The sequence below is a fragment of the Zonotrichia albicollis genome, chromosome 11, assembly GCF_047830755.1.
Source record: "Zonotrichia albicollis isolate bZonAlb1 chromosome 11, bZonAlb1.hap1, whole genome shotgun sequence".
Classification (NCBI taxonomy): Eukaryota; Metazoa; Chordata; class Aves; order Passeriformes; family Passerellidae; genus Zonotrichia; species Zonotrichia albicollis.
The window spans coordinates 17,772,404-17,784,650 of record NC_133829.1 but is presented as its reverse complement, the minus strand read 5'-3'; the positions used below and the strand labels follow the sequence as shown (position 1 = coordinate 17,784,650).

General features: G+C 46.4%; 1 protein-coding gene across 3 annotated transcripts in view; it reads left to right on the top strand.

Moving 5' to 3' along the window:
• Positions 1 to 12,247, top strand: part of BBS4 (Bardet-Biedl syndrome 4) — a 43,771-nt gene that overhangs the window by 20,581 nt on the left and 10,943 nt on the right. For all 3 annotated transcript variants that reach the window (XM_074549637.1, XM_074549636.1, XM_014269347.3), the window contains 10 exons: positions 1,139 to 1,202; positions 1,960 to 2,071; positions 2,611 to 2,683; positions 4,154 to 4,207; positions 5,600 to 5,727; positions 7,194 to 7,248; positions 8,632 to 8,700; positions 10,019 to 10,171; positions 10,917 to 11,088; positions 11,700 to 11,769. In XM_074549637.1, coding sequence (XP_074405738.1) covers positions 1,139 to 1,202; positions 1,960 to 2,071; positions 2,611 to 2,683; positions 4,154 to 4,207; positions 5,600 to 5,727; positions 7,194 to 7,248; positions 8,632 to 8,700; positions 10,019 to 10,171; positions 10,917 to 11,088; positions 11,700 to 11,769 — 950 coding nt within the window. The remainder of the gene's footprint in view (positions 1 to 1,138; positions 1,203 to 1,959; positions 2,072 to 2,610; positions 2,684 to 4,153; positions 4,208 to 5,599; positions 5,728 to 7,193; positions 7,249 to 8,631; positions 8,701 to 10,018; positions 10,172 to 10,916; positions 11,089 to 11,699; positions 11,770 to 12,247) is intronic.

Sequence of the window (12,247 nt, the reverse complement as noted above, 5' to 3'; positions counted from 1 at the left end):
TGGGATGACACAGAGACTGCTTGGTCTGCTGCCAGTTGTGTCTAAATTCTGTCATCAGCACCTTAAATAAACTTGGGGGAAGAAATCTGGGGTTTGAGATCATATTCCTCAGCTGAGGGCCTTTTGCTGTGGGACTTTTTAGGGTTTATAGAATTAATCAGATTTCTCTAAAAGATAGCTCTCTATTGCCCTCTCTTGCTCTGAGAATCCAGGTTTATGCAGATGGAACAATCCAGAGCATGTGAATTGAGGAGATGTTGGTTATTTCTGAGTACAGTGGTTTATAATCATGCACTTTGTAAAGAGTTACATAGATAAATTAGCAGGTACAGGTGAGGGAAGAGCAGCTCAGGCCTGTTCTTCCTTTTCCTTCAATAAGAACTTTCCTTCTTCTCAATAGTAACTTCTCAGTTAATATCTTCTCAAGAATCACTTTCTCAGTAATAGTTTTCCTCCCATGTGCTGTATTTGAGGTTCAGTTTTCAGGTCCTTCACTTCTGTTCCTCTCAGAGGCAGGGCATGCTGGTGCTGGCCATACACATCTGGAATGCCAGATAAGCACCAGGTCACTCAGAAGTTACTCTTACCCCTGTGTTCTTCCACTTCTGCACAAAAGAGGAGTCTCAGAGCAGAATTATGCCCTTGATTCCTGTCCAGGGTGTTCATCCTCCCAAAGGATGTGACTGTGGAATATATCCAGGCTGCAGCCACCCCACACTGGGAGCTGTGTGGATAAAGCCAGCAAGAATTTACATTTTCATCAGGTTTTTTTTTCCCTGTTCACTCCTCATTTGTTGTTTTGGCTTTCATTCACTCAGCTGCAGTTGCTCCAGTTCAATTTATTTCTTCACAAAGGGCCTGGAGTAGATACCCTTATCAGCAGAGGATGCTTTCAGCGATGCCTCCTGGTGTTTTCCCCAGGTAGTTCCTAATTATCTTTGGGAATAGGAATGAACAGAGCAATACTGAAAGGGCCACAGTGTTCCTGGCACAGAGCTCTGCTGTGTGCACTGTGTGGTTGTCCCAGTCATGGTCCAGTGCCCTTGTTAGAGGTGGGGTTGTGGTTTTTGTGGCTGGAACCAAATCTCTGGAATCAACTTTGTTAAATTGATGTGAGCTTACAATTTTGTCCTTCCAGGCTGTCATCAAAGAGCAGCTCCAGGAGTCCCAAGGGCTCTGTGAATATGCTGTCTATGTCCAAGGTATGTCTGAAAATCTTTTTACTAAAGCAGGTCACCCCTGATTTGAGATACAGAGAACAATGCAGGGGATAGGTGAGGGAAACAGAATTTCCCTCATCCATGAAATTTGCTCACCCTATGTTCCCATAGAACATAGGGAAAAAATACAGTTTTTCCCCTTTGCTTGCTCCATTTAGTATTGAAATTTGGGATATTCACATTAAATGGGCAGATTAAATGTCCTGTTTTCTCTGTATTTGTCATCAGTTCTTCTTTGGGTTATGGTTCCCAAAGGATCCTGGCCTTCAGTGTGTTGCTGTGTGTTTGATTCTGTTACAGATGCATGTTTTCTGTTTGTTACCCACCCCAGTGATCATTGTCCCACTCCTTACTCTAAGGATGGCATTCCTCTTCCTGCCCTGCCTCTGGCCCCTTAAAAATGTCTCCCAAAATGTGACATTGCAATTCCAAATGCCATGGTGGGGGACAGTGGAGATTTGCTGGCAGGGACATGCTGCAGCCTGGAGAGGCTGGGGAGGGAACAAATCCAGATTGCATCTGTACAAGCAATTCCCCATGATTTAAAGCTTAAAGCTTTTGTGTCTTAATTTCCCCAGGCACACAGAGTCCTGCCCTCAGACACAAAACTGTGGGTGCTGCAGGAGGGGCAAACACCAGAGGAGCACTGATGTGATAGATGTGTGCTCCCCCTTCTTTCCCTGCTGTCATTTTTCCTGCTGAGAATGGATTCATTTGCCTGCTCTATGTTGTTTTCCAGCTTTGATATTTCGCTTGGAGGGGAGAATTCAAGAATCTCTTGAACTTTTCCAGACATGTTCCATTCTGAACCCCCGAAGCGCTGACAACCTCAAGCAGGTGGCACGATCCCTGTGAGTGGTGTTTTATTTGTTGTTTCTCTTGGCTGTGCCACCCAGGACCTTCCATGCTTTGTTTTTCTCTTAGGCTGCTTAATTCCAGACATGTTTCCTCCTTATCAACACTTGGCTTGGCTTCCAGAAGCGTGGGTTGTTCTTTAAGCAGAATCTCTGTTATCTGCCTGGCTGCTCTTGTGTTTTCTCTTTCTTTGGGCTCCAGGCAGAAAGGTGATACTGATTTCAAGGTCCAGAGCTACAGGTGCTGTCCTGACCCTGCAGATCCTTTTCTGTTGCTGAAGGTTGTGTTAGGCACCTGGCTCTTTCTTTGGAGACAAAAGCAGGCTGCAGAGCCTGGGCATTCATTCCTTACATCCCCACTCGTGTCAGCATGGATGACCTTGGTCCCCAGAGGGAGCAGTGCTGGGATTGTAAACCCCTCCTGCAGATCTCTGGAGATACAGCAAATAAGATAATTTCTCACTGGCAAAGGTGATAGTGGCTGCACAGCAGGGTCTGAAAACAGGAAAGACATAAGAATTGCAATCCTTTTGCAGGTTTCTCCTGGGGAAGCATAAGGCAGCCATTGAAGTGTACAATGAAGCAGCAAAACTCGATGAGAAGGACTGGGTGAGTGTTCAGGGGGTTGCAGATCTTTGTAGTAGCTGCAAACTTGTCCCAAGCCATGCTGAGCTCACACTGCCTGTGCTCTGAGCCTGGTTTGGATCACAGGAACCAAATCCCATGCCCTGGGGCAAATCCCTGGCTTGGGGCACAGAGAATTGAGCAGTGTGTTGGAACTTGGCCAGGGATCAATTTTAACAAAACCACATCTGTGCTTTAAGGGAAATATGGGGAGAGCTTGGAAACCTCAGGTATTAAAACTTGCTTGAGTAATTGGGAAAGCTTTTGTAATGCAAAACATCGTTGAAAATACAGGAGCAGTGATTAAATGAGCTCTTCTGAATAAAAAGACAAAAAGAGAGGAAGAGCATTGCAAAGGGAAAGGTGTGACAGAGGGTGAGGGAGAGGCCATGCCTTGCAGCTTCTGCAGGTGCCTGTTTTGCCTGCAAAATGTTTCTAAAGTAGGCTTGCAATGTGTGAGCTCCTTCCTTTGTTTGTCACTACATCCAAAATTCAGGATACAAGGATAGCTTTGGTGTTATTCAAATTACCCTGTGCCAGACAACTCAGAAACCTTTTGTATCACAAGTCTTTCTTCCACCTGCATTTCCAGTGCTTGGCATGCTTGTAACCCTATTTACAACCCAGCAGGCAGATGCCAGTGGGTATTTTGATTAGTTATTCCCCATCCCTGGCTCAGCACTGGAAACAGAATCAGACTCTGCTCTTCCCTCATTCTGCAATCTGCAGCAGCCTGGAGTCACTGATTCAGTTCTGCACAGCTGGAGAGGCTGCATGGAGGAAAACAGGTTGATGGGAAAGTAAGAGACTTTCCAAAGGTCAAGGCTGTCTAAGCTGATGAATCAGTGAAATGCTCACCAGAATAAAATAAGAAATTGGGAGAACTTTGCTTTTCTCAAATTGAGAAGTGCCTTGTGTGTTAAACTGTGGGTGAGGAGTTAGGGACAGGGATGCTCCCTACAGACCAGAGTGTTCAGGATCCCTAAGGGATCTCCCTACCCTGTGCAAAATTGTTTAGGATGCCAGAGGGATATCAGATATTCCAGTGCTCAAGTTGTGTTTTGGAAAATGAGGCACATCTTTCAGTTTTGTCCAGCTGGGTTGGACACTGTGCATATCCTACTGAGGTACAGCCAAACTGAGTCACCCATGAGGGCAGCAAGTCTTACAGGGTGACACCACGATGAAGAAACCAGTCTGTGCTCCTTGTTTCTGAAAACAAAATGTCTGATTTCTCAGAAGAGCTTTGTCATTTCTGTGGATTTTGTCTCAGTGGACTGTAATGTTTTGTGTACAACCCCACTCAAGCTCTGTGGGTGCCTGAAGTAACTGGAATTTATAGGTTTACTTGTTCTGAAAAGCAAGAAGGGTGTGGGCAGTCACAGGGCTCTCCTCTGGGTTAGAGTTGTCAGATTTTATTTCATTCCTTGTGCTGATTTGGCTTTTTGCATGCAGGAGATCAGCCACAACCTGGGTGTGTGCTACATGTACCTGAAACACTTCAACAAGGTAAGGTCAGTGGGAAGCAAGGAAGCATCCCAGAAATTTCACTCTCTTTGATAGCTTGAAATGGATCATTTGCAGCAAGAGGCTTCAAGAAAGTTTTTTGCTTCAGTGTTTTGTTTTTGGGAGCAAAGGTTTGTGAGCTGTCTCTGTTCCCATTTGTGTGTTGAATTTCTTTGAGTCAGCTGCAAGTCATTGAGGTTGTGTAAAGGGAGATCACCCTGTGGCAGGGCCAGAGGCTTTTTCTGAAATCTAAGATTTTTCAGAGAATGTTTTTGGTTTTAAAGGGAATGTTTGAGAAACCTCAAACTAGACAGAAAATGGGCTGTGCTCCAATAAGAGCTGCTTCTGTGTCTGAGTCCTTTAAAGGCAGACCCAGGAACACTGCTGGCTTTGTAGGAGCAGCAATCCAGCTCCATCCTCTTGAAGCAAGAGAAGGGTGATGATAAAACCCCAAACCATTTCCCCAGCCCAGACTGCTGCACCTCATTTTCCTGCAGGAAACCTCAGCTCCCTGGGTCTGGCAGGACTCAGAGGGAAGGAGTTACAGGGCTGTTTGCTGGAGGTGCAGCAGCTCCTTTTTTCCTCCATGGGAAGGTTTTGCTCCTGTGTCTGAAGCTCCTTTTGAACTACACCTGCAGTTAGTACAGGAGTTTTGGAGGTTGAAATGCAGTTTTATTCCCAGGTCTGAGTGTGCCATTCCCAGTTCCTCACTTAACCATTCCCAGTTCCTCACTTAACCATCCCCTGAGTGCTGGTGGTGAGCACTGAGCTGTCTCTGATCCAGCTACTCTAAGGGAAAAACAGCATTTAGACCCTTTTGGTTCCAAATTTAGCTCAGCCCCTCTCTGCTGCTCTTGCTGGTGGGTGCTGTGTTCCTTGCAGCAAAGCCCAGCTGTGCTCCCTGCTTGAGGCATCCCTGTGCAAAAGCAGCCTCTGCAGTGTGGGTTCACACTTGGGATTTGTTGTCTGCACTAACACCTTCCAAACTGGGACCTGCTTACACCTCCCCTGAGATTTTCACTTCCCCACTGCTGGAATAAGCATTTTAAGGAAGAACAAACTGCAAAGTATCAGTTCAGCCAACAAATCCAGAGCGTCCCTCAAGCCAAACAAACTCAAATGCAGGAGCAGGCCTGTGCTCATCTCCTCCTTGGGAGGCACAAGCCTCCTGCTTGGCTTGAAGGTGATGCCTTTTACTGCCCCTAAAAGCAGGTGGCTGCTGGTGCAGAGCTTGTTCCAAGGATTAGCTGGGCTGGGGTTTGTGTTCTCCAGGTGCAGGGGATGTTTGTTGGCTGTTCTCCTTCCCTGGCTGTTGGGGATTACTCATGGCTGTTGCTTTGCTGAGGGCTCTGGAATCATTTATTATTTCTTTCTTCTCTGTGGTTTTGTTTTTAGGCACGAGACCAGCTCAACCATGCCCTGGAGCTCAACAGACACGACCTGACCTACATGATGCTGGGCAAAATTCACCTCTTGGAGGGGGAGATGGATAAAGCCATTGAAGTTTATAAGAAAGCTGTAGAGTAAGAAATATCTGTTTTTTTTCCATCTGCCCATTCCCATCCTATGCCAGGAGAAAATTGATTGGTGTCCCAGATCTGAATTGAGGCCATGATTAAAAAGCTAATGGTAATTACAGGGGCTCTGAGCAAAGCTGGCACTTCCAAGCACTTCAGCTGTCTCTGCTCCTGCTGACAGTGTGGCAGGGAACAAGGGAGCTGTTGGAAGGGCTGCCAGAAAAAATTGGAATAACAAATGCATGGAGATGCCTGGGAGCAAAGTGATCCAAAACTGACTTCATCCATGCCAAAGGTTTATCTCCCAAAACAATGTAACCCTGGCTGTGCCCCCAAAATCCCTGCCTGGGGTCACTTGCTGCTTCCCCTCAGAGCAGTTTGTGGCTGAGGGAGATGTGCTGGGCACAGGGAGCTTCTCCCACCCCATCACTGCTCCTCAGTGCCCACCTATCCCTGTTTCAGGGCATTCCCAAGCCTTGCCAGTGCTTTCAAATGCAGCTTTGCCCTGGAGGCCAGCACTAGAAGGAAAATCAGGAGTGTGCTGGGAGGCAGGGGGTATTGATGCAGTGTTTCCTTACATGTGTGCCCTCACTGCTGCCTGAGGGTGGGTGGGGCTGGGCAGGCTTTTGGACTCATCTAGAATGTTCATTACGTAAATAATCCTTGCTAAGCATCTTACCAGGTTTATATTCTTATCCTGGTGCTCCCCTGCCCTCCTTTCTTCTTCATTCCTGTTTATTCCTGGGGTTTTTTTGTTCTCATCTGCCTATGACATTTTTCTTGCTGTTTCCAGCTCCAGGACAGTCTGTTATTCCTTGTCTGTATTCCACCAGGCACAGGTGGTTTTGTTGTGGTTGAAGTTTAGAGGTGCCAGTGTGAATGTGCACATCAGATTTTTTTTAAGTCTTGCTAGCAGGGAATTAAAAACTGACTCCTGTTGGGGTGAGTGAGACCACAAATTGTGTCTCTCTCTCTGCTTTGTCCTTTTTTGTTGTGGTTTCCATCCTATTTATTTGTAATCTTTTTATAAGGTGAATTAAAATTCTGATGAGGAGTGTGTAGAATCCATCAGGAATGCTGAGGATTGCCTGCCCTACATGGCCCAAGAGGCTTAGGATGGATGGATTTACAGAGTGGTTTATGAGAGACAATGGAAAATCTCATTTTGTATTTCCAGGTCACTGATTCAGACTCACTTTGAAGCTTAACAAAACCACATTATCTTATTATGTGTCCAGATGTATTTCACAGAGCCTTGTGCCTTCCCACCAATCCCCAGAAGATATTTGGGTAGCTGAGGTGTGATGTTATTCAAAGGAAGTCCCCATGATGGCAGTTCTAATATTTGTTTTTAGTAATTACAATTTAATTTCCTGGATTGATACAACAATAATGTAGCATCAGAATTCCATGTTCTATTTTTACCCTGTTCTGGAAGGGCTGAAAAACAAACTCAGGCTTTTATATTCCAGGTTTTCTCCAGAAAACACAGACCTGCTCACAGCCCTGGGCCTACTGTACCTGCAGGTAATAAATGCTGTTACTGTTACAAAAACTTAATTATTTTCAATATAACCCTGTTGGATTTTTTTATAGAGTTAATTTCTACCCACCTTCCCATTGCTTGCACATGCTTCTCTACAGACTGAATTTAACAGGACAGAACTTGCTTTTCTGTGTCTTGTCTTTGCTGCTAAAAGCAAGCTGATTCCCTGGAGCAGAGCCAGAGCAGGAATTCTGTTTGGCAGCAGCCCTAACTCTGTTATAAATCCTCCAAGTATAACAAAACATAACTAGTCATTACCTTGCTTCTGCAGCAGGAGTTATCCTGAAAAAGCAGCCATGAAATTGTGAGTGTTAATGCACCATAAAGGAAAATCAGAATCAATTTAAATAACAAAGGTGTGCTTATCCTTGTGTCTGTGCAATGGATGGGAAGGGCTGGATTATTCCAGAAGCTGCTTCCCAAAGAGTGAACAAGCAAAGAAGAATAGGCAGTAGTGCCTGAAGGGAGGAGGAGGCCCCCAAGCTGCTCTCAGGGTGCTCTGGAGCCAGGCTGGGAGAGCTGGGGGTGCTCACCTGGACAGGAGAAGGCTCCAGGGAAACCTCAGAGCCCCTGCAGGGCCTGAAGGGGCTCCAGGAGAGCTGGAGAGGGACTGGGGACAAGGGATGGAGGGACAGCACACAGGGAATGGCTCCCAGTGCCATAGGGCAGGGATGGATGGGATATTGGGAATGAGGAATTGTCCCTTTGAAGGTGGGCAGGCCCTGGCACAGGGTGCCCAGAGCAGCTGTGGCTGTCCCTGCATCCCTGGCAGTGCCCAAGGTGAGGTTGGACAGGGCTTGGAGCACCCTGGGACAGTGGAAGGTGACCCTGCCATGGCAGGGAATGAGATGAGCTTTAGGTGAATTCAGTTGAAACCACAGAATCACAGGATGGCTTGGAAAAGACCTTAGAGCTTATCTAGTTCCAATCTGTAGGATTGAAGTGTTTCCAAGCTCTCACATGCTCATATATGGCCACAGTGATGCCCTGTAACACCTTCAGGCCATGAGAAGGGAAGGGAAGTGCCCTGAGCAGGAGAGCCCTGGGCAGTGAGGAGTTTGTGGTGAGGGACTTGGGGATGTGCAGAGTACAGTTTGTAGCCAGTTTTCTGGGACAGAGAAAGCAGCAGAGACCTGTGAAGCCAGAGCTCATTTGTGGTTGGGTCAGAACAGTGAATCCAGCCAAGTGAAATTCTTAGAATCTGTTCTGTGAATTATCAAACAGGAACATGTGTGTGTAATGGGAGCACTGTACAACTCACTTTTCTGACTGAACCAGAAATCCTGGTGCCCACAAACTCTGTATTCTCCTTTTTAACTCCCCTTATTCCTGAATTTTTGATGCTTATGTACTTCTTTTCCCAGGCTGGGGAGTACCAGAAGGCTTTTGAACACCTTGGGAACGTGCTTACCTATGACCCAGGCAACTACAAGGTATGGTGAGGGTTGGAAATGACCCAGCTGAGCCATGAGGGGACACCTCCTAAAGCCAATTCCACTGTCAGGGCTCTGCCATCTGCATCTGGGGCCTGGAGAGGCTGGAAAGGATCCTGCCCAGAGAGCTTTCTGTGAAATCCATTTCTGGGATGTTTCCCTGGGTAGGGAGTTGGGTGTGTGTGGAGGTAGGGAAAGGGAATGAGGCAGAATATGGAATATTAAATTTGGTTTTTAATCTGAAGTTGCACCAAAGCCAGGTGGAATTTACTTTGGAAGGAAGATCTTCTGGATTTTAAAAATCCCTGAAGAGCTGTGCCAGGTCCCTTGTGATACTGCATTTTATTATTCTCCCATCTGCTGATAGCCTGTGATTCCAGCTGCTCTGTGTATTTCCTTGGCTCTGGCCTGGAGAGCTGAGCTTGGTGTCTGGATTCCATTCCTCATTGTGGAACTGTTTCCTTTTTTAGGGCTGTTATTTAATTTCTCTCCTTTTTTTTCCCTGCTGGCGATGCAGAGCCTTGAAATGTGTGGTTGACAAACATGAGTTGTTGTTAAAACACCTTTACACTTAGGAATTTTACTTGTCACTGTCAAATCTTAAAAAGGAATTAACTAGTGTGGTTTAAATATAGTGTGTTGTACTCACTTCCTTTTTTTTTCCCCATGCATATTCCCATTAATTTGCAGTATCAGCCAGTCACTGTGAACTAGGAGAGCTTTGCTGCATGTCTTGCTTGAGTACATTTTACTCCCCACTTAACTTGCACCAGAACTATTTCTATCTGTGCTTGGTTGTAAAAGGAATCTATTAGTGCACAGATCTTTTCAGAGCCTCAGACTCTAAGGAGTATTTCTGTCAGCCCAAAAAATACCCTAAACACTTGTAGTGTCATGTTGCAATACTGATGGAATCACAGACTCACAGAATGCTTTGATTTGGAAGGGACCTTAAAGCCCATCCTGTTCCACCCCTGCCATGGGCAGGGACACCTCCCACTGTCCCAGGGTGCTCCATCAGCATGGCCTGGACACTTCAGGGATGGAGCAGCCACAGCTCCACTGGACAAATTAATTTCTAAGACAGTTAGGATTAAAACTGTGCAGGGAGGAGCAGCCTCAGGTTTGTTCCTCACCCTGTGTTCTTCCCTTTGGTGGGAGATTCCAGAATCCCCATCTGCTCCCACTGTGGATCTTGGCAGTCCTTAGAAGTGAAATGGTTGTTGCTGGGATGGTTTTAGTTTAATCATTTTGTCCTCTCCTGTTCTTGCTGTGCCTGAGCAGATGGGGCTGTGATGGGTCACTGTTTTGTCCCCAGGCCACCCTGGCTGCTGGCAGCATGATGCAGGCCCACGGGGATTTCGATGTCGCCCTCTCCAAGTACAAGGTGGTGGCCAGCACTGTTCCTGAGAGCCCCCCACTCTGGAACAACATTGGCATGTGCTTCTTTGGCAAGAAGAAATACGTGGCAGTAAGTATCCAGTTTCCATTTTTACTCCCATCTGCATCCAGTTTCATGCAAGCACAAGATTCCTGTCATGTGGTGTGGGCACCCAGGACATTGCTCTGGCTGCCCTGGGTGATTCCAGACCCTGGCAGGGGCTCAGAGACCTTGGCACAGAGTCAAACACACCTGTGCCTTGGATTTTAGCCCATGGAAACAATGACCAACTTTGGGTGAGATTTACAAGCCACAGGAGTTTGAGTAGAATGATAGTGATTTGTCACAGGGTGAAGAAGTAGAATTTTGGGGTTTTAGAATGGAGGTTCAAGAAGCAAGATGGAGGAATCTGGGCATGTTCTGTCCTTCTTCTCCTTCTTCTTGTCCTCCATCTTCTGCTGTCATGGTGAAGCTTTGGGATTGGTTTAGAGCAGAGACAGAGTGTCTAACATAGGTGATAGGTATTGGAAAATTATCCTATTGTAAATAAAGTACAGGTGGTTCTTAGTATAAAAAGCCAACACCACCCCAAGGACAGGCACTGTGCCACAACCCAACCTGGTGGGCAGATCTCAGCAGATTCTTTCTTCCTCAGAGAAAGAATGTAACAGATAAGAGAAAATAAACAACCCTGAAAAGCAGAACAGACAAATCTTGACTTCTTCAGTCACAGGGCTGGGAAAAAAAGACTTCCTAATACCTTGGGGTCATCTCAACCACAGAAACCTGAGCATGTGGGGGCTGTTCTAGCACATTTATCCCTTTTTTTCCCAAGGCTGTCAGCTGCCTGAAGAGGGCAAACTACCTGGCTCCCTTTGACTGGAAGATCCTGTACAACCTGGGCTTGGTGCACCTCACAATGCAGCAGTATGCCTCAGCCTTCCACTTCCTCACTGCTGCCATCAACTTCCAGCCCAAGATGGCAGAGCTCTACATGCTCCTGGCAGGTATGGGATGCTCCCTGTGCATCCCTCATGGGAACACCACAGCACAGGCAGGAGCTGTGGGGTGAGGTAAAGAAACATGCCATAAAGGTTTTACTGAGGAGCTAATGCCCAGTCTCTTCTCTCTGGGGAAATAGAAGGGAAAACTGCATTCAGATCCAGATTAAACATTGGAAAAGACTTGACACATGTGAGACTGGGGTTGGGATGTCTGAGGAGTGGGTGTGGGTTTCCAGCACTGGATATTCTTGGGATGAAATGAGATAAACATGTCAGAAGTGACAGTGTGTGGTTAGATGGGATATTGGGAAGAAATCCTTCCCTGGCACAGGGTGCCCAGAGCACCTGGGGCTGCCCCTGGGTCCCTGGAGGTGTCCAAGGCCAGGACTTGAAACAGCCTGGGATGGTGAGAGGTGTCCCTGTCCACAGCAGGGTTGAGACTGGATGAGCTTTAAGGTCCCTTCCAGCCCAGGCCATCCCATCCAGTAGGGCTAATCCTGGCAGCAGACCTGACAACCCTGCTGTGACACCTATTTTATGACATTCACAATTGTCCTGAAAATCAGCTGCTTGTGAAACATCTCCTCCTGTGTGTATGTTTTGCTTTGGTGCAGTTGCTCTGACCAACCTTGAAGACATTGAGAATGCCAAATGTTCCTATGAGCAAGCTGTGGCCTTGGACAAGTAAGTTTTTGTCAGAGCTGTCACTGGTTTGGTCTTTCTTTGCCTCCCTGCACTCATTTCCTTTGCCTCTCACTCTATCTCAACCCTAAATGGTTTGTAGTTGGGAAATACCTTTATTCTTGTAGCTGTGACAGTGTTAAAACTTTTTTTTTTCTTTTTAATTTAAGTCAGCTGTGAAAAATGAGAGAGGATTTAATTTCAGAGCAACCCAGAGCTGTTTTTTGTTTCGCTGTTTGGGTAGTGAATCAGTGGTGGTGACTTTGGATGCCAGTCCTCCTTTTGGTGAATATTTACACACAGTGGAGCAGATTGAATAGAAGAAAACATACTTTTTAACCCAAAGTTTGAGCACAGTGCAGAGCAGTGAGATGTCTGGGGGAAAGCCTGTTCTGAATTGGGCAGAGGGAAGATTTTAGCTGGGAAAATGTGCAAGAAGTTTGTATAAAGCAAGTTAAAGGGCAGCTCCTTCATTAAGAAC